At 36.2% G+C, this 25,203-nt stretch overlaps 1 protein-coding gene across 7 annotated transcripts in view; it reads left to right on the forward strand.

Annotated features, from left to right (window-relative positions):
- The window catches only part of LOC112456887 (nucleolysin TIAR), a 529,776-nt gene that overhangs the window by 351,015 nt on the left and 153,558 nt on the right, over positions 1-25,203 (forward strand). Inside the window, exon 1 of one of the 7 annotated variants that reach the window (XM_025019678.1) lies at positions 16,356-17,703. The exons of the other annotated variants lie outside the window; for them this stretch is intronic. Within the exon in view, the coding sequence (XP_024875446.1) occupies positions 17,550-17,703 (154 nt within the window). The 5' untranslated portion in view covers positions 16,356-17,549. Of the gene's footprint in view, positions 1-16,355; positions 17,704-25,203 lie in introns of those variants that run through there. 7 annotated transcript variants of the gene reach the window in all.

The raw sequence follows: 25,203 nt of genomic DNA on the forward strand, positions 1-25,203 counted from the left end.
ATCGATTGAATTTCTCATCTTTCAAGTGGTTTAGAATTTCGACGGAAGAAACTTATACCAGGTGTTGGAAGCTACTTCTAGCTACTTTTGAGGTGAAAAGTCACGTTCGAAACGATATTTTAGAGTGCCGTCTAATAATGGAAAAGACGTCATATTAAAAGCCGAGTAAATGCATATTCGATCATGCGGTACCGCAGCAATGTATTTTCGCATGTTGCACGCCATAAATATCTGCGAAATTTGTAATTCTGACGTTACGCATTTAGCACTGTACCGTAATATAAATAGTATGCAAACGTAAATCGCATCTTTAGTGAGATACTATATCGTTATAATACTACTAAATAAATATATTGCATATTTATCGGTGCACGATAATTAATTATTTATTTATTTATTTATTAAACAAGTTTAAAGTATAACTATTAAAAGCTATAACTTTTATATTAGTGATAAAACATTTTTTTAAATAATAGGTTAAATCATGATTATAGATTTTGTATTCGGTTATTTTGTTAAGCTTGATCTGACAAAAAGCTGTCATTTTCAATTTATACAACTAACATAACGTAACATGCCAATATATCATAATAATAAATTGAGCGAGAATTATATAATCTATTTAATTCATTGACCGAGCGTTCACATTAACAGTAGTCTATATAATTGCGACGGCACGTGGGCGGAAATGAAGAGAGAAAACGGATCATTAATAACTTACTTTCTAATATGAATAACAATGCCACCGCGAGACAATGAACTCGGTGTAAACGGCGGTAGGATAGCCCTTTCTCAGTGAGATCGACGCGTGGTAGGTAGAGTGCCGCCTGTTCTGCAATAGTCGATCTACGATTTATTATAGAAAACGTTGTTGCAAGAGTTATTTTTCGATCGTCTTCAGGTCGCGTATACAAGTTATGAATGGTACGTTTGTCTCGCAACTTATATATGTCGCGCAAGTCAATCGTGATCATTCGCTTGGGGAACAAAGAAGTCGGGGGAAGAAGCGACCCCAAGTCGGCAATCTTATTTCACCCTGCGCGCGTTCGCAGTCACGGGGATCACGGCAACGCTGCCCATATATAAAAAGTTGCCAACTGCAACAGCCTGTGACATATAATGGCGTGCAAACAGAGAGGAACGTACGCAGAGATCAGGAATAAACTCCACTGCAGCGGCAGCGGGCGCATTGCGCAAAACCCCCTGACTAGCCCACTCTCACCTTCTGACGGTTGCCGGCAGGAGAAGGGGGTGCGCTACCTCTTCTACCTACCAACTACCTACCTACTCACGCTGCACCCTCATTCCCCTTGCACCCTTTCTTCCTTTTACCAGCGCGTTTTTCCCATATACGATCCGCTTCCTCCCCACCGCTTTTCCGGCGACTGCCGTTTGCCCGTTCGGATATAACCCGCCACCGCTCTCTATCTCTCACTGTCGCACCCCCATCGCACCCCCTTACCTCTCACTTCTATTCCATCCCCTTTTTCTCGCTAGTCGACTTGTCCTTTTTTCGCGCTCTTCATACCTAATTGGGCATTTTGTGCTGCACCGTCCGAGATATTATCGCGGTAATAGCCGCACGAAGCGTCGGGCTACGGGACTCGCACAATGGTGCATTTCGGCGCGGTACTACTTTGCCCCGTCAGCTCGCACTCGGAGTTTTTTCGTTACCGTTCTCTTTGCGCCATGGAGATCGGATCGCTCGTTCATTCGTTCGCTCCTCGACGCGTGCGTGTCGCCGGTAATCTTGAATATTCTGTCCACAAAGTCGTTCATTTTCCCTCGAAACATTCTTTTGTATTCGTGCGCGAGAAATGCCGTTCTAAACATGCCGTTCCAGGAATTAATTAAATGAGTTTAATTAATTTAATACGGTGAATGAATTTTCTCTCTCTCTCTCTCTCCCTCCCTCTCTCTCTCTCTCTCTCTCTCTCTCGAAATAAAAAATGCTTCCGTCGTCAAATATCTCGACATTAATAAAACAGATGTACCTTCTTTTCTGAGATAATTATAATGACACCATTTGCCGGTCATATTTTAAAAGTGATTAATAATTAACTGATCTTAAAATGACTTACATACTTTAAAACTTGCAACTTCAAACTTGGAGCTAAAAATTTAGATAGACAATATTTTCACACGGTTTACAGTACCTTCACGCATTCATTCCATTAATATAAATTGTGAAGGTTCCCTCGAGAAAGCCTCACTTTTTATATATAGAGAACAGTTATATAAAAGAAAGTTTACCATTAAGAAACTGAGGAATTTGCTCTTAAAATATATCTCACATATTTTTCATGTTTATGGATACGCTAGCTCCGCTTTTTGTCGAAGTCCCTCTCGTACAATGTTATACTACAAATTATTGAAAAAAATTACTCTTCTTTGTGAAATATATATAATAAATAATTAAAACGCGTTATAAATTAAAAATATCTTTGCATATTTTTGAATAACTGTGCATTAGATAAATAATAGTATTTGAAATTTGGATATGTCGAGCGAATGTGAGATAAATGTAAATAGATTAAATCGAATTTCTCTTAAGAAAGAAGTGTAATGTAACATTTTTACAATTATTTTTCACAATTTATAATTCTTCTGGTATTTAAGATGCTATGTTGCTTTTAGTTTCATAACATACGTATTTCTAATCTCAGCAAAATATCTCGGGTAAAGGTGACTACTACAATGTGCCAAAGATCATCATTTTCAGGTAATTTCTCCACTATCTTTGGCATACAATATATGATCGTCTATGTAAAGGCTCTCGATGTGTAAGCATTCGTTAGCATAAAGGAACCGCGGCCAGTATCTGACCCGTATCGTGACATTATCGGCCCTCTGGCACAGTCGTTAGCGTGGTAACGGTAATTGAACTGCTACCGAGAGAAGCCCAGTGGCTCTCACTTCCTCACAGTCGTTGCTGATTTCCTTCGAATAGTAATCCTCCGTTCGATTCCGTCTTGCACCCTGTATAAAATCGTCGTTACCGCCAGAAGACATTCTGAGTGATATGCGACTGCGTTAAGCTTAATCGAAGAACTAATCCGGATCCGCACGATCATCGCCAGGTAGGGCGATTACATTTAAACGCCGAGGATAATCTGCGTTCCGTTTGACGCGTTCGTTTGCATAGGATATACGGTATGTTTTGGCAATATTGCTTGACCGCTATAATTAAAACAGCGATCGCGCTAGTAAACGTAGCGATAACTCGCGTTACGTTTACCACATTATTTAATAAAATCAGTTTTGAGCGTCACTAATGAAATAACAGGGGTGAAACATTATCCTTTTATTATTTGCATTATGAGACGTAAGGTGATCAGAATTATATGCCTATATCTTTAAGTACAAATTACATTACAATATTATACTTATATTGAAATATTTAACTTAATTACAAATATTTTTTGAATATAAAAAATATTTTTAAAAATAGCATAATACAAAAGCATGAAACTTTTTGTTATACTGACGTTTTAACTAAGACGGGTATGTTACGATTCTGTATTCAGTATTAAGCTTATCCGTCTAAACGGCCAAGACAAAAGTCGCCTTTCATTGAATTACATTAAATAGTTCTACGTGGTGAACAGCTGATACCACGTAAAATAAATAATGAAAATGTAAACATAACATAAAACGTCATTTCGCACAGACTGCACGAATTCATTGCACGGCGTTTGCCAGGTAAATATTGACTACGCAGGCACAGAACTGGAATGTTCACTGCGCGGCCGTAGCCAGCTTACGCTCATATTTCAGTTTCAAATGATTCATTTACAAATTTCCCCGTAATTTATACTTTCAATCCTATATTACGCCGCTTGCTGTTTTATATAAAGCATAATATTTCAACATTACTCATTTCACTCACAGAATTTAAAATAAATAGGAACTGCTTTATGACGCGATATAAATTTTCTATACCAAATTATATATTCACAAAAATATAGAATAATCCATTGAAGCGATGTCTAAAATAGCATTAATTAAATTTCACAATGCTGGTCGATTAATTGTGGAAAGAAAATTGTAAAAAAATGACATCTATTGTACATGACTTGCTATTTTTGTGATAAAAAATGTTATGCGTTTGTTAAAAAAAAATTTTTTAAATTATATTTCTCGTATATTGACCACTTTTAACCGAATCAAACACTATACTCGTGATTTGTTTAAATTACGAAGCAACGAAAGAACAATATATTATTTATATATATAATTTTTACTAGCTTTTACAATATTAATCGTGAGGTACTTATTTTAAGCAAGCGCTTTTCTAAACTCACATTTATCTGGTGTTAGATAAATTGTAGTTGGATTACAGTTGCACTCTCCTCTGATTTTCTCCTCCTTCGCGAATTTTCAACTTTAATATAATCTACCGAAATGAGAGTGACAAAATAATCTTTTTTAATGACACTCAATCGATAGTGTTACTGTAAGTAGTTCGGACGACTATCGCGCATGTTCGGCTGTAGGATACGACATGTCTATCAGGTAGAGAGAGCGGACATTACGCTGCTTAATGGGAGAAAGCTTGCGAATAGCTCGAGGAAACTTCGCGAAATATCACTCGGCCGGTCCCTAAACCAACCGACGCAATGGCCATTCCTGTTGGAAGCGGAATAATATCAGCTGTAGGGGTAGCGTAGCAATTTCATTACCGTAACCACTGGGTACCCAGGCATTCGTGTGCAACCGACAATGCCCTGGCGCGTTTATGAAAGGGACAGCCTATACGCGAGATTACACGACTGCTCAAGTATAGCGCTAGCCGCGCGGTTGCTAATTCACCCAAAAGCTGGGACTCAGTTGTGGAACGTACGGGCGAGCGAACCGTATCGAAGCAAGCGCAGAATTCCTAGTTGAAACCCCGTGTCAGGGATACGTTTACGTTCTTCGTACATGGAGCATGAAGCCACTTCTTCGCGAAGAAATGCTATCGAGCGGACCAACAAGATGCTTTTGACCACTGCCACCTTCTTTTTCCTATTCTATGTACCGTGTTTATCGCGCAAAAGGTACAAAAGAGCTATTAAATTTCTAGGCATTGCCATGCAGTAAAATGATTATTAGTTTACATAAAATAATAACTTTTTTAACATTTTCGGATAATGAATATTTAAAAGAATAACATTATTCTTTTAAATATCAATATTTCTTCAAGCAACCTTTAAAATTAATAAGATTTTTCGCAAAAATTAAAATACTTATCAAAATTTATTAATTTGCAATAAATATTATTTATAAAAATAAAGTACAAAATATGAGAGAAAGAAGAGAAGGAATTATTTGATGTTATCGTGAAGATTTCAAATATACAAAAAATAAGAATGAGCAGGAAGTGTAAATATTAATGGTTTATAAATGATGAATAGCAGATATCGCATGGACCATTTACCATAAAAAGAAGATAAATGTTAAAGTTGAAAGGGTTTAGCGAATAGAGAAGCTGTAATGAAAGAAAAGTGTACAGCTTTAATTAGGTTCGCTTGGACCGAGAACAAGCCCTGGGTTGACAAACTACTTTCATCCACCGGCGTCTTTCTGCGTCTCTGTTCCGTTAACTCGAGGCAGCGTTGTTTCCTGGGGAAGCGTGGAGGGAGGGAATAGCGTCGTTCCCATCATCTGCTAATAAGACCCCAAGCTCTCTTATTTAGCCGGACCTTTTCTAGGAAGGAAAGGCAGTAAATTGTCGGTTCCTCTGTTTCGTTTCCTCGCGCCCATGAGCAAAACCAGAACCCAGACGAAAGTACGATTTCCACGGACAGGTACGCTGACGTACGCTGACGTTACAAGCTAGCAATGGCAAAAATCGTAGTGCCTTAGACTTCACTTCCTGGAAATAAATCGTGCTATCGAGCATATTTTACATACTCGTGTATACCTTTGACAATATTCAGAGTTAGGTACATATAATTTAATAATTGTATCATTTAACTTTAAAATTGAAAATTATTAGAACTTGGCATATCCTTCAAAATAATCACAGTTAGTTTTAAATAAACGTACTTTATGTTAGATTTGATTCATTTGATTAGATGAATTTATAAATAGAAATAATATTTCTTTGATAGACATATGAATGACGTAATATACTGATTTTTTTGAACGAAGAAAACAAATTTTATTATATAATAGATTTTCTTCTTTTAGAAGAAGATTTAGAAGAAAATAAAGTTTTATTTTATCACTGTTAATTTTCATCAGTTGAAATCGATGCGGCATTTTCATTAATCAAACTGTTACTTTACTACGAAAGTAATTCTAACTACGACCTCAGCAAAGTTGGTTACATAACCAGAGAACGAGGCGACGTTTAACTCTCACACTAACAACGTCTCGTGGATACCCCGGATAAACCTAAATTTACTACCTACGGATGATAGGCGAGGGTTGTTACGAGAAACATATGCGGCGCGATGCCGTCACGTCAAACGTTACCGAACAAGTATATGCCAGAGTTCACAGGTGCACACGTGACCGAGTATACATATGTATAAAAGGTACATATGCATACACACATACAGCAAAGCGGCGAGCTATGAAGCAACTTCCGTAGAAACTTCGTACTCGGATAATTGTTATTATCGCGTTACCGGGTTAATTAGAAGCATCAAATGTAAAGGCACGAAGTAAATCTTACGAACATCAGTACACGATCCCTACTGTCGTTTTATACGTACGTCACGGTCGTATGTCCACACATAAGTATATACGGCTGTATTTTTCGAAACTGCCATTGCAAAACTGTGCCGCACGAACCAGAAAACTTCGAATCGCACGAGATTGCAACTTTATCAAGACAAACGTTCCGCATGAAGCTACTTTTAGTGGATGAAGAGCGGTAAGGGCGACACTTGGAAAAGACGCAGGTCAGTCAGGAAAAGGGAGCTGCGACGAAAAGCTCACAAAAGGGAGCAGAAAAAACTTCGACGCTTCAAATGTTGAACACCGCTAAGTCTAAAGGACCTCCGGCGTTTAATAACATTTATAATGAAAGGAACCCGCCGACGTTTTAAGAGAAAATGAATTCCCGGTTACGTACGTACTTATGGAACGCGATTCTTTTTCTCCTTCGTCGCTTGCAACGATCTCCGTCTTTTCTTTCTTTCCTCCGTTATAATGATCCTAAAACACAGTGAAGGACTTGACATTATTTATCTTGCAAGATCCATTATCAAACGGAACTTCGATGTGCTATTATTTTAATATAAAATGTAGATTATTACACGATGAATTTCAAGTACGGAACTTGTCGTACAATGGAATGGAAACAGAATAATCTTAAGAAAATGGTAATATAACCATTCTGATTTCAAACATTTGCTTTCAGAAGTGATCAAGGAGTTTTGTCATCTTTCGACATATTAAAAAAACTTTTTGATATTAAAAACATCGAAACACTTGTAAAATTTATCCACAAAAAAGAAATTAGTTAATTAGATTGCAAACTTATTAGACACGAAAAGTATTTTTATTGGAAAATTGAAGTTAAGAACTCTCTTGCGTTTGCCATTACTCAAAAAAGCTTAATTTAACATAACAAATTTTTAATTGTTAATTTGCCTATTTTTTTATTTATAATTTATATTCTAGTAATTTTAATAATTTATATTGCAGAAGAAAAAAATTGACAAAATGCCGAAAAAATGCTGAATAGAAGGAACTCCCCAACTTAGTCTCCTTTCCATGTGCTATTTTCTTTCTTCCCTGACTTGCGACCTAAAAGACCCCAGGCGTCTGTGGAAAATATTTCATGTTCAGTTAATTAGCGTAAGACAAACAGGCCAGAGTTTCTGCTCAGACATAGTAAAAAGTGATCTTTCTTTTTCCGTTGCTACTTTATTCTTCTCTACTGTCACAGTAAGGTAAATAATAGCGGCAAGACATGTTTTAATTTTTCATGGATCAGCTCTTAACATAGAAGGTAGCATAGACAAGTATCTCTTTCATCACAGTCGATGGTTATAAGCGGAGATTTTTCTCAATAGTGTGCAAACAATAACATTTTAACAGTGCACAATAGAAAATTACATAAAAGAGTACGGTGAGAATACTGTAATTAAAAATTGTACAAATTTACTAAGCTTACATATAAAATTGCGAAAAGATAACACACATTTGCATAAAGTTGGTTATTAAGCAACATTTATCTTTCGTTTAGCACAATCACACAAGTGTCAAGATGCTCCAGTACACGTTGATTAATCTGCTGGTTAAAGTCGTTTGTAACATATACGTGGGCGATCGTTAGAAAATGGATCGTCATCTATCTTCTCTATTACATAGTGTTGATGCGACCGAGCGAAAGCTAAAGCGGAAGACCAGATACAAACGAATCAAGAAGCGTTTTGAGCGACGCAAGTTCCGTTTAGCGATGCGATTTTAGCTGCGACTAGCTCGAAATGTCTAATGTTTCATCTCGACGTTGCGCACGGCTAGAAATTACCGCGCCCCGCCCGAAGATGCGATCGCAGCCAAGAGGTATCCGCGTGCTCCATTATCATGCAGATACGTACGCGCAACAATTCGAGATGGTATACCTGCAAGGACCACTCTCGCGAGCAAGCATTCCGCGAGAGAGCGTAAATCGAACGACGCGGACGGGAGGGCGCGCAGGGAAAGAACGCGTTGCTTGTGAGTTCCTATAAATAAGTTGATAGAGTTCTATCGGACGTGGTGCGCGGTTACGAATTAGTAAATCAGCGTGTGCGCGATTCGGCCGATACTATGGTTGGTAAAGCGAATGTAAAGCCGAATTGCCGACCACACGGCCACAGTAGCATAATAACCGAGAGTAATGCGTGAATTATTGACTGCTTCCTATCTTGCTACCATTTTCTCTCTCTCTATCCCTCTCTTTCCTCTCTATAGATACACGAGCACATCTTCGAAACCGGGCACACGTATGCGTGCGCGCGTTGGGAGTCCACCTTTGTCTGCTGTGTATTAAATGGTTTCGTACACGTAGATTAGCCGCTGTCTACCCCACGAACAGGGTTGTACGTCACGGGAAAGTGTGTATATGTATATATATGAATGTTTGTATGTGTCCACATTAGTGTGTATGCTCATGTACATGCGAGAATAGACACCCACGGGAGAAGGGAGGAGCGACAGAGACACGGAAACTCTCGCACGCACGAGAACTAAGTTGTCCCAACTACTTGCTAGATGGATCACTATATCATCTTAGTCGTGATGGCGCATCTATGCGTGCATGTCTTTACTTATACGTGCACGGAAATCCGATAATTCGTTTGAAATTTTTTTACAAAGGACACAAGGCTTCTAGTCACGAAAGACTGTTATATCGCTCGTTCATAATTGGAAAATTCCTAATTGTTAAACTTAGATAGTAAATGCAACTGTTACTGTTGTAACGAAGAAGATTTCTTTTGTTTACTGATATTACATTCAGATTAATTTCTCGAAATTAATTTTTGCTTGTTAACTGTTCTCAAACATTTTTTATTTGCGGAGTAAATTGCATGCGTTGACTTTTTCCCTCAGTACATATTGATAGTCGCTTTATGTAAATATGTATATATATGTATATATATTTACGCACAGCATGCTGTATCGAGCAAGATATGATAAGAAAACGAACACAATTGTAGTATATGTATATCAGTACTTAAGAAAATATGCAAAATTATTGTAAGTGTATTATACCATCACGCAAAGTTACAATTACATAATATCTCGTTCTCTTTACTATGTGGACACGAACTTTCAAGAGAAAACGACGCGGCGAGTGTACGAAGCACGAAAAATTCAACACGCACAACGTGAACTTATTACTTCGCAGACGGACTTTAGACTTCTTCCTTTTAATTAGTATAATATGTAATGCAGCAAGAAAGGCTGTATTACATTTTTAGTAACTATAAAAAGACATTATCAGATTTCAGTAATAATAGAAGTTATACTTCCATTAGATATATCTTAAAATATACTTTTTACTATCTATAATATTTGACTTAGTTTTAAATTTAACTATATAATATTGTGAAATCTAGTAAAAGGAATAAGTCACATTACATTTAACATCTAATATGTCCATATAATTTATTTCTTCTTGACTTTTTAGTAATTCTTATGCAAATTTTAAAAAAATGAGCATTTCTCTCGCGGATCTAATTGACAACAAGTTACTCACCTTGCAAAAGAAAACGATTAGAATTATCGTCCATAAATTTTCGTACACGTTCCAATATGGATAACCACGTGGACAAGCTGTCCCGTTAATCTTGAGGCTGACAGATGTGTGTACGCGCAATAGACGTATGAACTTCCTGCGTCTACTACAAGGCAAGTTGTAACCGATGTCGTCTATCAGCCCGATGGAGGAGTCATCGATCAAACGTAAGCGAGCGTGGTAACGACGGCGAAACTCTGGGAGACAATATCCCGACTCGAAGAGGCTGACTTGTTAAGCTACTATAACCATGGAACATATCGCGCAATACAACCATTAGACATCTGGGAATGTCACCATCTATAATAATCGATATTACAGATGCTTGCACAATGACGAATGACGTATTCGCAAATATTATTTTTGGCAATTAGTATAAGAATCGCTTGCCAATGACTAATCAAAGCTTCGTTTTTGAATCTATAAATAGTGTATTAATCGAAATATATATGCTATCTCTCTTTTTTATTCTCTAAATTCTATTCTCTAAAAAAATATGTGTATTTCTTTAAGTTTACTTTAATTGTAAGTTGAAGTTTTGATAAATTGATCTAATTTGATTTTAGCAATAATTATAAACTCAAGATTTTTCGCTACATTTTTAGACGTTGGTAGAATGCAAAGTAATACCTTTGATAATTCGGTTATACGAATATAATGATCGACTAAAAAAAGAAAGATTACGCGAATTTAAAACGTAGGTAAATATAGTATAGGTTAAAGTTTTTATTATTTTTACATTTATTTATATCTTTCCAAAAAAGTATTATGATGAGATTGCTCTACCTAGATTTTTGGCCTCTGACACAAAAATATCCACATATATTACTGCGCTTTTTATTTTGATCTGCATACACCTACGTATTTTACCGTAGAAAACGTGCGTATTTTATATGAACGACTGTCAGGTGCCACAAATAAAGTGCGTTATTTTTATGTCAAGCGCAAAATACAAAATTATCTTCTCAGAATCTATGAATTTTAAATTAGTCTAATAAATATTCAAAAACTGCTAACGATTATTACTTTTATGTTTGTTAAATACTAATTAACACTGAAATTTATCGTAAATTTTGATATAGTATATTCTGTGTACAGTATTTACAAACTAAAAATCATATAATAACCTCATGCTTTGATAGCGTAATAACAGTAAACATCAATTATAAAACATTATTTTAAATATTAGAATAAAAGAAAACAATTTTATTTCTAATGCTAGAAAACAATTTAAATTAAAGCAAATCAATTGTAACGTTTAATCAAGCTTTTAATGTTATATGTAATTCTTGCATTGAATACATTGAATAAACTTCACTATCATTTCACCGCCGCGGCTGCACTATTATACGGTTAGTCACTTGTTATGTATATTGGGTTCAGACAGAAGCGCTTTCCAAAGTAGTTAATCTCAATTGTTGCACGTGCAAGGTATCTATCCTACAATAATGTATTTGACAGTATCTCACTGGTAATTAGACACGGTGGCAATTATATTAGTCGTTATCCTAAAAGGGTCGAAGAAGAAACGATATTTGCCCGTTCTTGCAAAACATTCTCTTCGTTGATCGCGGTAGTTGGTAGAGCGGCACTTTGATGTACTGTTTCCGGCGGTAGATGGTAGACAAGTCGGCGGCGGTTAGACAGATAGAAAGACGTAGCACACAGAGGTTACCACGTGCCCTTTGGAGAAGGCCCGGCACGGGCCCTAGGACAGAGACAAGAGAGAAAGAGAAAGAGAGAGAGAGAGAGAGGGAGGGGATGAGAGGGAGGGAGAGAGGAAGGGAGGGAGAGACGAGAGAGTTCAAGCTCTTAATTAGCTGCAATTACTGCAACATAGCGATGTCGAGCGAATCGCCCGAGGCTCATCCTCCGTCCTTCTATCTTCTATCTGTGTGTAAGCTCGGCCCTCTCGTCTCACGCTCCTAGCTCCCTCCATCACGGAACTTTACGTTTCCCCATCGGTTCTCGCTTCATTTTGAAGCCCCATCTACGGTCTTTCTTCCGTGAAAGAGCCAATTTATGATGGAATTTGAACTAATGTGCGGAAAATAAAAATCGCTCAGGCCACATTGTTGTGCTTCTGCGATGTTATCTGCAATCAACTCGGTTAAGCCTGTCGTAATCTCGCGAATATCGCAAAACGAAAAGGACGCGAAGTTGTAATCTTAAGAATATATGAAAAAGGCGAAAAAACTGTATCCACCGTCTTTACGCTATTATATCAGGTTCTTCGTTATTTTAAGATAATGAGAAATCTTGTCTAACGCAACGTAACATACTTTAGATTAATATTCTTCGTGGGTGTAGTAATAAGGACGATAATAATATAATCTTTATTGAGATATTTTATACAATATCCCGCTGTTTTACCTAACCAACTTAGTACAAGTTAACATATTTTGTCGAGTAGATATACCTATACCTATACCAGATCTCAATTCAGTGTTTAGGTCAATTTATTTTAAAGTAAATTCAAAGTAAGCAAATAAAAACAAAAGGTAACTTATAAATTTAAAATAGATAACGCGATATTCTTTATAATTTATAATATGTTAAAAGTCGTTTTCAGTTATAGGAAAAATATACAATTTACAATGTAATAAGAACATCTTGCATGGAAAGGATTAGTAAAAAATGGCGTCATTGTTGCAATAAAGTAGCAGCAAAATCTGTGTCGCAGTAAATATCGGTTGGTGTAGATTTCTTTTTGGCAATGTCTCATGCCAATAGTTCATAGATTCCCTGTGCTCAGTATCGCGTCACCATGCGTTCCGCATGTCACTTTGTTCCCTATGCCTTACAGTCGGCAAGTACTGCGATTGCGGCCACAAACGGAATTATTTATAAGCTTGAACATGAGCCAAGCTCGTCTGCAAGCCACCAAGGTTTTACTCCTCATGACATTTTCCTATATCGATGCTGAAAGCGCAGGTTTATTATCTTTTTTAGATTTAAATTCGATTAATTAAAAGTAGTTTGCATGGAAAACTGAAGTTTTGCTTGACAAACTTATAAAGAATAATTAGTTTTGTATCTTCTGATATCATGAAGCATGTAATCATGTACCTTAAAAATCAATCGTCAGTTAATTATCATTTACAAATTTCTAAATATGTTATAGAAGAATTTTAGAGAGTAAGATGCGTTACTTTTCGTTAGCCAATATAGAAATTTGTGAAAAACTGAAAGTAAAAAAGCAGGAGAAGTAGTTTATATTAGATATCTAAAGAACTTAAACATAAATAATCGTATGTAAAAGAAAATTTTCAAATTCAGCAAATTAAGTAAGTGTATTAATGGCTTACAGGCATTGTAATTTGATATTAAAATTACGGAGACTAAACATTGACTTTCCATTTAATCACATGATAATATGCTTTATGATTTCACTTGTTTCTATTTATTATGAAATTACATGAATAAAGCGCATCGCGCGTTGGCGCCAAATTACAGAACGGTTAACTCTGTAATTAGCGACAATACCAGAGATTAAATACAGGATGATATCAATGTGCACGATGTTTTAAAGCTTCGTTATATGAAGCATTTCGAAACTTTTCATTAATACCACAAATGTCATTTTAGACCATGCATGAAAACATGAAATTACCTCTTGCGTATTTCAATTGATTCGAACGGCTACGTCGCAAATACGAAATGTAAACGCCAATAAACTGTAATTTCGAAGCTTAATGAATATCGTCTAATTATCAACTAGCAAAAATAACAGCCTCTACTACAATTAATTGCAAAAATATTTTTTACGTAAATGTTAGTCTGCGCATAATGTGTATGTGCGTATACTAATATTTATTCGCATATAAATTGCTAATTATTAATTATCGAGATATTTTAGTAGTGTTATAGTACACTTTCTACAATAAGATATCTGGAATGCAATTATCACAAATTTGTATCTATAATATTTCTGTGATTTTTTCTCGAGATCCTCATTTCTCGATCAAAGCATCAGACAAAGTTATCTTATGTTTATAAGGACCACAGGCTCGTAATATAAACTTCGTTCCTCCTTACAACTTCAATCGAGAAGCTCTCAATAAGATAAACGCAACTCCTGTCTTTGCCCTGCATCAATGTTACCGAAAACGGCAGGGAAATCCTTTCGGTATTTGGACGGAGCTTAGCATCGCAATCACCCTAGTTCGATCTGCTACCAGCGAGTGGCGCCACTTAATGGATCAGTAGATACGGGTCGCATTAGGTCAGACGCTATTCCATTTCGAACGCAATAGAGATATTGAGCATTGACATAGCTTTGCAGGAAGTGAAAGGAATTTGTTCTGAAATTGTCGTAATATTGAAAACTAAAACGAACTCTATTACTTTAATATAATTATTTCTTTATTTGTTTTTATTTTTTTCTACTTTCAAGATTAAATGCAAGAAATGCAAAAAACATTTCTACAAATTAGCATCATAAGAACTTGAGCAAAATGAAATAGTATAGATACAATTACTCTAGTAATTTATTTTATTATTTATGCTATAAATAGTATAAATGGATTTATAACAATTAGAGTATATTTTTTATTAATTGATAAATGAGACACAAAATATATTTACATGTACTTTAAAAAACTGTAATATTGTAATAGGTATTTAATTAACGCAAAAGATTACTTTCATTGTAATGTTATGTAACATTTTATAAATATACATAAGATAACATTATTGCACATTTACATATATATATGTAGTTATTTGAACACGAAATGTAATTTTAGCTAAATTTTTCCTAATAATTTATCAGTTTTAAAAATCAAAAACACCATCAGTTAATTTGTTATTCATGTTTTCATATGTCAGATATTTTTCAAAATATATTTTCGTCACGTTCATAAATTTCAAAATAGTATATTAAGCGTAAAGCATTGCAGCATATTTTAACTAATTTATATCTTTTTAAAGATGAGTATGTTTATTTGTAACAGTCTCTTGCAAAAAAAAAACAGTTTTATTGTAAAATTATATATATAGTATTCCAAATCATGTAAAGTATTTGATGCAAAGAATGCAATGATGATTGACAATGCATACAATGTAATATACAGTTAAATATGACAGATATTCAGAAACGTTTATATCATTTTTGCAGTTCTTGTGAATCTTGCAATATGTGTCAGACTACAAAAGTGATATTGTTAAAGCAGATCTCCTAGTTTCATATTCATATACAAATAATCTTTATATATATTAAAGAAAAATCTGTTTTAATGAAAAATTGGAGTACCTAAACAAATCGAGTTATTTGTACGTTTAATGTTAAATTATTAGACAAATACATGAAAGCTCAGATTTATGTAATTTCTCATTGTAACAGATTGATACAATTTCTTTTATCTATATCTCTGCATTTTGTATTATTGTTATTGCCAATAAAACATTTGTAATAAAAAAAATTTTAAATTATCAGAGAAAGAAAAAGAGATTAATTTTATGTTTTAACAATCAATAATTTTACAGATTAAAGTTTTTCTTTAATACCAATTATAAATAAAGACAATTCTTATATAAAATTATTATTCACCTACAAAAGTCATCACAAAATTAAACATATTAATAAAAATATTGAGAAAGAAAGAGAAAGTCGATAAAGATAAAAGAAGAAATCTAAACTAATAGATACTCTCAATATATTATCTTAAAATGTTTAACGTCGATTTATTTTCAGCAATTTTATTAATATCGCGTCAACATTAAAGAAGGAAATTTTAAATCTGTTCGGTTGACTTAAAAAAGGAAATTACTGCCGATGTTAAAATTAAAAGTTGATAGACATTTGCTTAAAAGAAATATATCAAAAAAATATGCTCTAGTAATACCCGGAGATTGATTGACGTTTAATCTAGACGAAGGCATCGTGCATTGCCAGTGAAAAATTAAATTGCGAAAAATATCGCTAATATAATTCGAGACGCATCATCGTATAGTGCTACATTGGCTCCCGCATCGAACAACCCTCTCAGCGTGGCGGCGTACGAGCGACTGCTGGCTCGCGTCTTAGCTCGTGCGATTCCGCGGACGCTCGGGAACGCCGGCGCCTCTGGGCGTCGCGACGGCGGGCGTCCAGGGCTGGCAGGCTGGCAGGCAGGCAAAGGCAGGCGTCCCTTCGCGCTCACCCCGCCAGACGAGTTCCGACTCTACGCTCGGCCGGACGTGACGTAACGCGCGTAGCGTGGAGAGCGTAGAGAACGACGTCGCCGTCGTTGCGACCACCTACGTTGCCGCCGCTGCCACTGTTTGTTGAATACCCCCGTGCACGATCGTCATCGGCAACGTCAGATATCGAACAAATCTATTCGTTTTGCTGTGTCCTACATAAGTTTCTCGCGCGGTGACGCTTATTCGTGGAGTTCAGGGCACGCGTATTTGGCAACGCGACGCGCGCCGCTACGCTTCGCACGCACAGACGCCACCGCACGCAGTACCGCGTGCGCCAGCACGCTTCAACGCAGCCCTTCTCGTAGATGAACCGTAGTGCGCGAACAACGTGAAAGAATGGGAGGAAATTGTTGAAACGAGAGGAAAGGTCACAACCACCGGAGGCACACGTGAATGAAGAAATAGGAAGATCATCGAACTTGATTGCTGAAATGATCGTTTTGCGAACTGTGCGCTCCGATGTTCACGAGGAAACTACCGAACACTGAATTCGAAATTGTCAAGTTTCTGCAGTTTTTATAAATTTCGCAAACATAATTTTGCAAGAGCACCGTTTGCTTGCTCTGACATTCTGTCGTCCAGAAAAATCGAACGAAAAAGTTCGACAAAACCGAGACAGCGGCAAATGTTAACCGCTACTTGAAATTCGAGATCCATGATAGTGCGACAACGAGTGAAGTAATGACGCGAGAAAGAAGAGCCGCGACGATCTATATAACGACGCGATAGATCGTGAGGCGTATAACATGCGATGAGCAACACCGTCTTTTATCGTGGACGAACGACTACATATCGAACGTGTTGCAGTGCGGATACACAAATAACACCAATCGAGTGATGCCGTATTCGTGGGACACTAACATCAGTGCTCGATCCACCTCTTAATCACGACCGTATATTCGTTCCTTCGATCGATCATTGACGAAATTCCGCAGCGCACTCACGATCCATTTACTCCGCACGCATTGCTGATCATCTCTCCCCCAAATCCGATCGCATTACGGATTACAGGATACTGATAGAGATCGCGATCGCGTAGCGCGTCCAGTGTCACCCTCATCCGCGAGAATTTATTTCGGTCACGTGACGAAATTGCGCCCTTCAACTTTCACCACGGCGAGACAAATTTCACGTCGTAAAGATGCTGACCATGTCGACCTTGATGATGCCTACGACGATGACCACCATGACGAATCCGGGCCCGATACCTGCACACAGCGTCCCGCAGAAGCTAGAACCACCTAAGTTGACTGCAGCTACGCTCAGCCATACGCCAACACCCGCCAACAAATCAGGTGCCACTTTTTTAATTTATTTTGCACTGTTATTTGAGCGCCGCTCTAAAAAAACTTAGACTCGGCATCGTTATTTGTTAGAACGATATACACCGTTTACGCTATTGACGTTGAATCGTCTAATTTTAATCGCCGTAAAATTCTTATCATTTTTATTATATATTAAACGTTTAAATACAGCGTTGAATCTTAAATTTTTAAACGAAAAATTTACATGATATGTAATTTAGATTTAGACATGAAAAGTGAAGAAGAGTAAAGGAAAGATTGCATGAAAGAGATAAAATTCGAATTTTCTAATTATAAACTATACTAATATTTAACTATTATTATATAAAAGTAAAAAAATACGCTTATCAAAATGTCAAAAAAGTCTATACATAATGCATATTTTTCCAAAATACATACATGATTACAACAGAAATTTTCTATTATAACGAAATAATCGAGCGAACAATTCAAGCAAAGATATTTTTCCAACGCAAATAAATATATAGTTTCATTTATTTTGGCACATTTTCTGTTGAATAAAGTTTGCAAATTGAACGTTTCTTCGATACATATTAACGTGTTATACTTTTCTGCAAAGCTACGATCATTCCACGCTCCAATTTCGGTCGCCCATAAAAGAAGTGCTAACTTCTCTTGTGGAGTGAAAGGGGGGAGGGGGTAGAAGCAAGACCAGCTCTGTCGCCTGTCTTCCGCATTGAAATTCAAATGCGCGTTGCAATCTATCTGTTAACGATCTGAACTATTTTACAACAACTTCACGATTGATTTTAGCATTGAAAAAAAAAGTGAATCTCCTTGCCGTGCGCGTTACGGGAGCCTGGCTCCCGTTAATTTGCCTCGAGGTAGGTAGCAGGCGTTGCGACAACATCTGCCGGTAATAACCGCGTCACGAGCATTCAAGTCCCGCGATTATCCGCCGATTAAAAATGCATAATTGCTATTAAACCAGGCGCGAAGAAATCCATGGATGGCCTTGGCGTCGCTCCAGAGAGCCCCCGTAAACGCTACTCAAATGGCGCTCAAGCCAGAATTTTTCTCCGTTCAAGTAAAAAACCTAGGCAAGGGGAGAAACCGGCCGCACACGAGCCGGATTGGCTCCGTCCGCGCACAACGTGTGCCCGGATAACATCTCTCGCTCAGCCCTTCGACGCGGAAAGTCGCGATAATATATCGGTGACGCAGTGGTACATGCCCTCGCACGCGGCTGTTTGCATACGTGTACGTAATCCTAAGAATGGAATACGTACAGCTGCCAATAGGGCAATCCCTAGCCGCGCACACTTAGCACGTACTAGCAGTAGTTACCGTTACATCACGAACGTACGTGTCATGGGAGCGTAACAAGGACGCAAGTTCGCGGCACGCCGTGCCACATCGCCACGTATATACTTGGCCTACGTAGTATGCGTGATGTCGGCTACGTGAGCGAGGGTGGACACATGCAATTTATCGAAAATCACCCGACATCACGACATTTCCCCGTGCGACGATTCTCGTACCTCGCCCCGTTCTTCGAGGATCAATCGTTACTAATTGTCGGCGAACGAAACAACCCGAAGCGAATTCCGGAGACCCGCTTCTCGAATCTCTTCTCCTTCTGTAACCATTACGAATTTCTCTCCCATTGTTATTCTTTTATGAGAAATTCCAATTGTAGTTAGACTATGGTTTATGACCAGCACATTTGATACCTGGAAAGACTTTGTCGTTCGTTATTTACAATACCTTTTTATAATGGGCGGCAAGGCTAAAGCAAAGCAAAAGGAGAAATTGAGGAAAAGCAATTAACATCTTAACTTAACTAAATTAGGATTCGGTTTCAATAGCATTTCCCACTTTTTGGACGAGACCACCCGCGGAAAAAAATTTACAAAAATTTCTAGTGAAATTTGTTACCGCGAAGAAATTACTTCCTTAAAATATACAAATGATATGATTTTGATCAAAAAAATATAAAAACACTAAAAGCTTAATATTACTATTGCTAACTATATAAAACTAATATTAACATAGATTGCACATAAACTTATTTTAATTACTAATATTTAAAACTTTGTTCTTTAATTAGCTCGACATAATAATTAAAATAATCTATAAAATCAAAGATTGTGATAAGAAGTTATATACTTTTCCAATTGCGACAACATTTTTTATCTGCAACAATATATTACCACAATGAATGTAAAATAAAGGTAAAGGATGCAGATACGAGGATGTGTTATTATAATATATAGCTTGCAATGAAACTTTTAACATAATTTTAGAACGATTAATCTAAACAATCTGAAAACTACGTTATAAACGATGGGTTTTGCGTCAGGTGGTACTACATTGTACCTCGGCGTGCCGCGAGTCACATGGTGCAACGTAATGTTAATGGTCGTCGTGTCAATGGTCTCTCATCACAAACTACCATTAGTAAAGTAGCTAATGCTCTCTGATTATGTAAATGCAAACTATGGAACGCTTTTAATAATGTCTCCATTTTCATGATTATAACAATTAAAAATTTGATATTACTTGATACTAGAAGATAAAGGATAGTATTTACACATATATATACACATATATAGCGACAATTTTTATAAAATATACAGTTAGAAATTGGCAAAAAATATTTATATGAATTGCATCAATATCGTTATTCGATATGCACAACAACATCGGTTTTTCTCTCGCTCGGTATCGAAAGGCTTCTCTGAGACAATGATTTTTCTGAGCCCTCTGAAAACTGGTGGATGCACACTCCCACGTATATAGATCCTAGCACCTAAAGGGTAAGTGCTCGTAAAGTTGTTTGTCTGCTCGATATACTGTAATAGCAAGGAGGCGGCCATTAGTACGTGAAATTCGTTTAAACGCAATTCGCGAACGCCGTAGTTCACAAATTGAATTCCGCAAAGGTTCAGTCCTTCTTACTGTCAATTTGCATCACAAAATATTATTTCGGAAGTGAACAATTGCCATAAGCGCGAGCGATTGCGGAAAAAATATCTTTACAATAACAAGAATTGTTAAACTTTGCAATATAGTATTTCGCTATTACAGTATAGCATTACACTATCAACTTTAATCATCTATCCAACCACGCTTTTAGTTAGATAAATGCCAATAGAAGTTACAGAAGGTTAAAATAATGAACAATTATAGTGTTCGAAACTACTTTATTAACAGTTAGCAAAGAGCCATTGATTTCTTGTTTCAAAAATAATAAAGCTAATTTTCGAAATATTAGCAGTATACGCTGCATTATTCAATATTCATTTGTCATTCAAATTCATAATGTTTCAAAATTTGTCTCATCGATTCAGTGAGTTTAGCCAACTTCAACGGCCGTGACAATCGATAAATTGATCCATGTCAAACATGGCTCGATCGTCAGACGTCCCCGTGCCCCAAACTAATTTAGCGAGACACGAGGATACACGTAGGTCCGTATCTCCGAGGAACACTCGAGAGTCTATCGCATACGTGCGTGAGTGCACGATCGGGAAAGAAGTGGCAAACGAGTAGGCAACAAGAGGCAGAACAATTCTTCCAGATAAAACGGGAAGTCGACGATGGCTCTGCCCCGATGAAAGCGCGAGCGATGGATGGCTTTAGCTTCGGTTTCCTGACGAGGTTACCGAAGTTTCGTTCGCAGATTCAATTTTAGTTGGCGCGCCAGCCCGCGCCACTACCATCCGCGGTTCTCAATGCCGCGTAGGTACCTCGCAGGGGCGGTTACCAACCCTCCTTTCTATATTCACCCTCGTGTACCCGCGCCATCCACTCGCACGGCCTCTTGCCAACTATCCGCTACGGGGCCACTTTATCCGGCTGTGCTTAAGTTTCCGCGTTTTCCACGCCTGTCTTTGATTGCGGCTTGTTTCGATCTCGCGCGAAGCATCCTTGAGTCTCGAAGTGACATACTGTCTAACAGCTTTTAAGATTGCGAGCGTAAATCAGTCATAAGCGATATTTAATCTTCTATTAAATTGTACATTATCGATTTAATTGTATGAAAAAATTATACATTTTTTGGCGAAAATGATCGTTTATTGGCGTAAATTTTGAAAAAGTTAAGAAAAATTGTTTCTGTTACGCATTGTAGATCAAATAAAACAATCAATTATGTTATACTACAATTACCTAGGTAATTATTACAGCGTTTACTTTATGACAGATTTCGATGGATATTATAGGAATAAATTAAATTACAATACTAATCTTGCACATTATGCATATAGCTTTTGTGTACATATTTTTGATAAACTTAATGTAGAGATAACAAAATCTCGATGTTAAGCTAAGCTAATGCTTTCGTTAAATACGTTAAAATGAGAGATTGAGTTCTTCTCTTTGTTACGAGCATTTTGTTAATAATATTCTGAGCATTATTTTATGAAATTAACTCACGTTATTCCATTGCCGGAATAATTGACCACAAATACGCAGATGTTTTAATATGATGCAGTTGTTTGTAGTATTATATTTAGTGGAGGATTGGAACCAGTAGATCAAAGCGTACATGAATTATTTGAAATTTTTTTCTCTGACCACTTTATTTTACCACCAAGTATTATACATTTAAATAATCGCAGAAATGTATAATACCGTTGAATTATCTACATATGAGAAATGCATTTAATTTTTAAATGTCATAACATGTGTGTGCTATCCCATGCTATTCTTAATTTCTGAAAAAATAATTATTATCTAAAGTATTCATTCTATAATCGATAGAACAAAAAATTATTTTATCAATTTTATAATAGTGAATAAGACTTAGTAAATTACAACATTTATTCATTGCTATATAAATTAAAATTTTAAAATAAAATGATATGATGTACGCGTTTAGTTATATACATTAAAATTTACATGCTGCACACGTCAATATCTCGGATCACAAAGGCAATATATTACTCATTCGTATATATTTTTGTGCAGAAGGCTTTCTTCTCGTTTGCATGCATGTTACTCATTTGTAGAGAACAGAAATCGAAGGCGTACTATAAATTTGCATAGACTTCTGACAAGTTAAATTATTGTCTTATATCTCACGAATATTGATTTTGCAGCAAATATTTTAGACAAATATTTTAGACAAGTTTTAGTCGTATTACACTATTATTCTGCGATATATCTATTGCGATACATTAGTTACGTGTTCTATAATACGATCTGCTTAATACATTGATAAATTGCATTGATCATGAGGAGATCCTATACATTATTATTATTACGTTAAGATCTAAAAATATTACAACTACGTAGCAAACTGATAAAATCTGATATAATAATTTTCTATTTTTTTAATACATATTTTGTGCAAAATAATTTACTTTTAACCAAAAACTTGAGTTCAAAGTTAAGAAAATATGGAAACAATAAAAATATAGCATATTAAATTTATTTTATTTTAATTAAATTAATAACAAACTACAGCTCAAATAACGAAAGCGTTAATATAAGTTCTTTATTCTCTTTATACCTTCGTCTTGTCTTTTAGAAGCGATATATTAATCGCCTCAGCTCTCGCGACATAGCAAGAAGAGTTATAATAGAATATCTTTTTTATTATGTGAATTTAGATCTTTATTAATAATAATCCGGCAAAGAATGTTCATTGCGCTCTATCATGGAGTGAAACAAAAACAGTAGTTGGAAACAGCCAAGATGTAAAATTACGGACGACATTATTGAAATAAAGTTACATTAAAGCTATTCTTATTCATGAAAATTCTACTAATATAAAAATAAATTAGAAGCAACTCTCCAGGGTATACCGGTATTCTTTTAATCAGTTTAATTAATCTTCCAAATTATTATTATTATTATCATACATTGCATGAGAGAGGTTGAATTTTGTAGTAATCTAGAAATCTATTTGAAATTTCTTACATTCAATTAGAGAAGATGCTATTTTCGGTCGGGTTGGTTCCTGGTAGCCTAATAATAATATGTCTGTAGGAGTTTTGTGTACTTTTTCCAATTCAGTAAAGTGCGCGTCGATTAAAAAACGCCCGTCACAGATTGTAGGGAGGTCCAAGTTCAAACTCTGGCTAGGATGATATTTTTCGCAATAAATTCTTTACAGTATTTTTTACAGTAATTCTTTGCAGTAAATTCTTTAAATAGGATGCTTATTAGCATTTAAAGTTAAATCGACTATTGATTTAAGTATGTGAATTTACTGTTCTCATAAAAAGCTGTGTTTTAAGGCCAACAAATAATCAACGCGCAGTTTGAGTTGGAAAAAGTATAAAAAATTTATATAGAAATATTATTGTTAGATTCTACCAAGATCCAGTCCAACCGAAAATGGCATCTTCTTTAATTAATTATAAGATTTATATTGGTCCTGTTTTACTTTATTGTTTGAAATTTCTTATATGTATATTTGCATATAAACACATATTTCATATTCTCATTATTTAATATAAGATATAGACTTTTTAAGATTAAGAGAAATATTCAAATTTCCATCGTTTGAGGTCAACAAGTTTTTTCGTCCAATATTTTTGTTTAATCTATTAATGCTTTGACTTCTCTAAATTTAGGTTACGGTCTAGTAAATGTCGATATCTGTGATAAATTTATGGCAGTAGGATCTATTCAAATGGATGACATTTCTATTTGGCACTACTTTGAGATATCAGCTACTTCTCGAGCGCGCGTTGTCTTTTTGCATGTGCATTAAGGAAAAACCGACCACCTCAAGTATCTTTCCCCGAAAATACCGGAGTCATACTTCATTTTCTGCTGAGTTGGGCATAGAAATGGGTATTTTCCGATTCCAACTCGACATGATAAATATGCAAATCGTGGTAACAGTTTGCTACAAACCTAGCACTGAATATTACAGCGATAACTCTCATTTAAAACTTATCGCTAAATAGAATACGCGTCTTACATGCCGTGCAAATTTATATGCGTTGCAAGTGACACTTACAAATTGTAGAAGAAAACTATTTCTCTCCCCGATATGTGTTCCTTTTTCCAGGTATACGATGTATACATAGATATTATAGGAACATCAATATATTTGACATATACACACACATACATAGATCACAAACATGTCTCTATCTCGAGGTTCGTTAATTACTTTCTCATAATTGTTGAAAAACTCGGCTAATCTATCAAGCGATACCGATATCGTGCAAATCTGGGCGATTTAAAGGGAGACCGAAAAACTTGCGTCCGCCGTAATAGAATGAGAGCGAGAGCCACTCGGCTAACGACATTTTCGTAGCCCCAAATGCGTCGCAAACGAATTGGAATCGCGTTGCAAAATTGATTATCAGTCTTCCTCCGTGGAGATGGCCGGGAGCATACCACGAGGTACTCACTTCGGGAATAACATTTGCCGAGCGGCGTAACGACTGATCCGTCTATTCCCAGTGGCAACGAAAACTCGTAAAACGGTACTTGGAAATTCGCTGCGCCAAGTTAAACTTGATGGAGACGGAGGGGTATGGCTGCGACTACTGCCCATGCTAC

Source organism: Temnothorax curvispinosus, unplaced genomic scaffold (genome assembly GCF_003070985.1).
Source record: "Temnothorax curvispinosus isolate PA1 unplaced genomic scaffold, ASM307098v1 QBEX01007285.1, whole genome shotgun sequence".
Lineage (NCBI taxonomy): Eukaryota > Metazoa > Arthropoda > Insecta > Hymenoptera > Formicidae > Temnothorax > Temnothorax curvispinosus.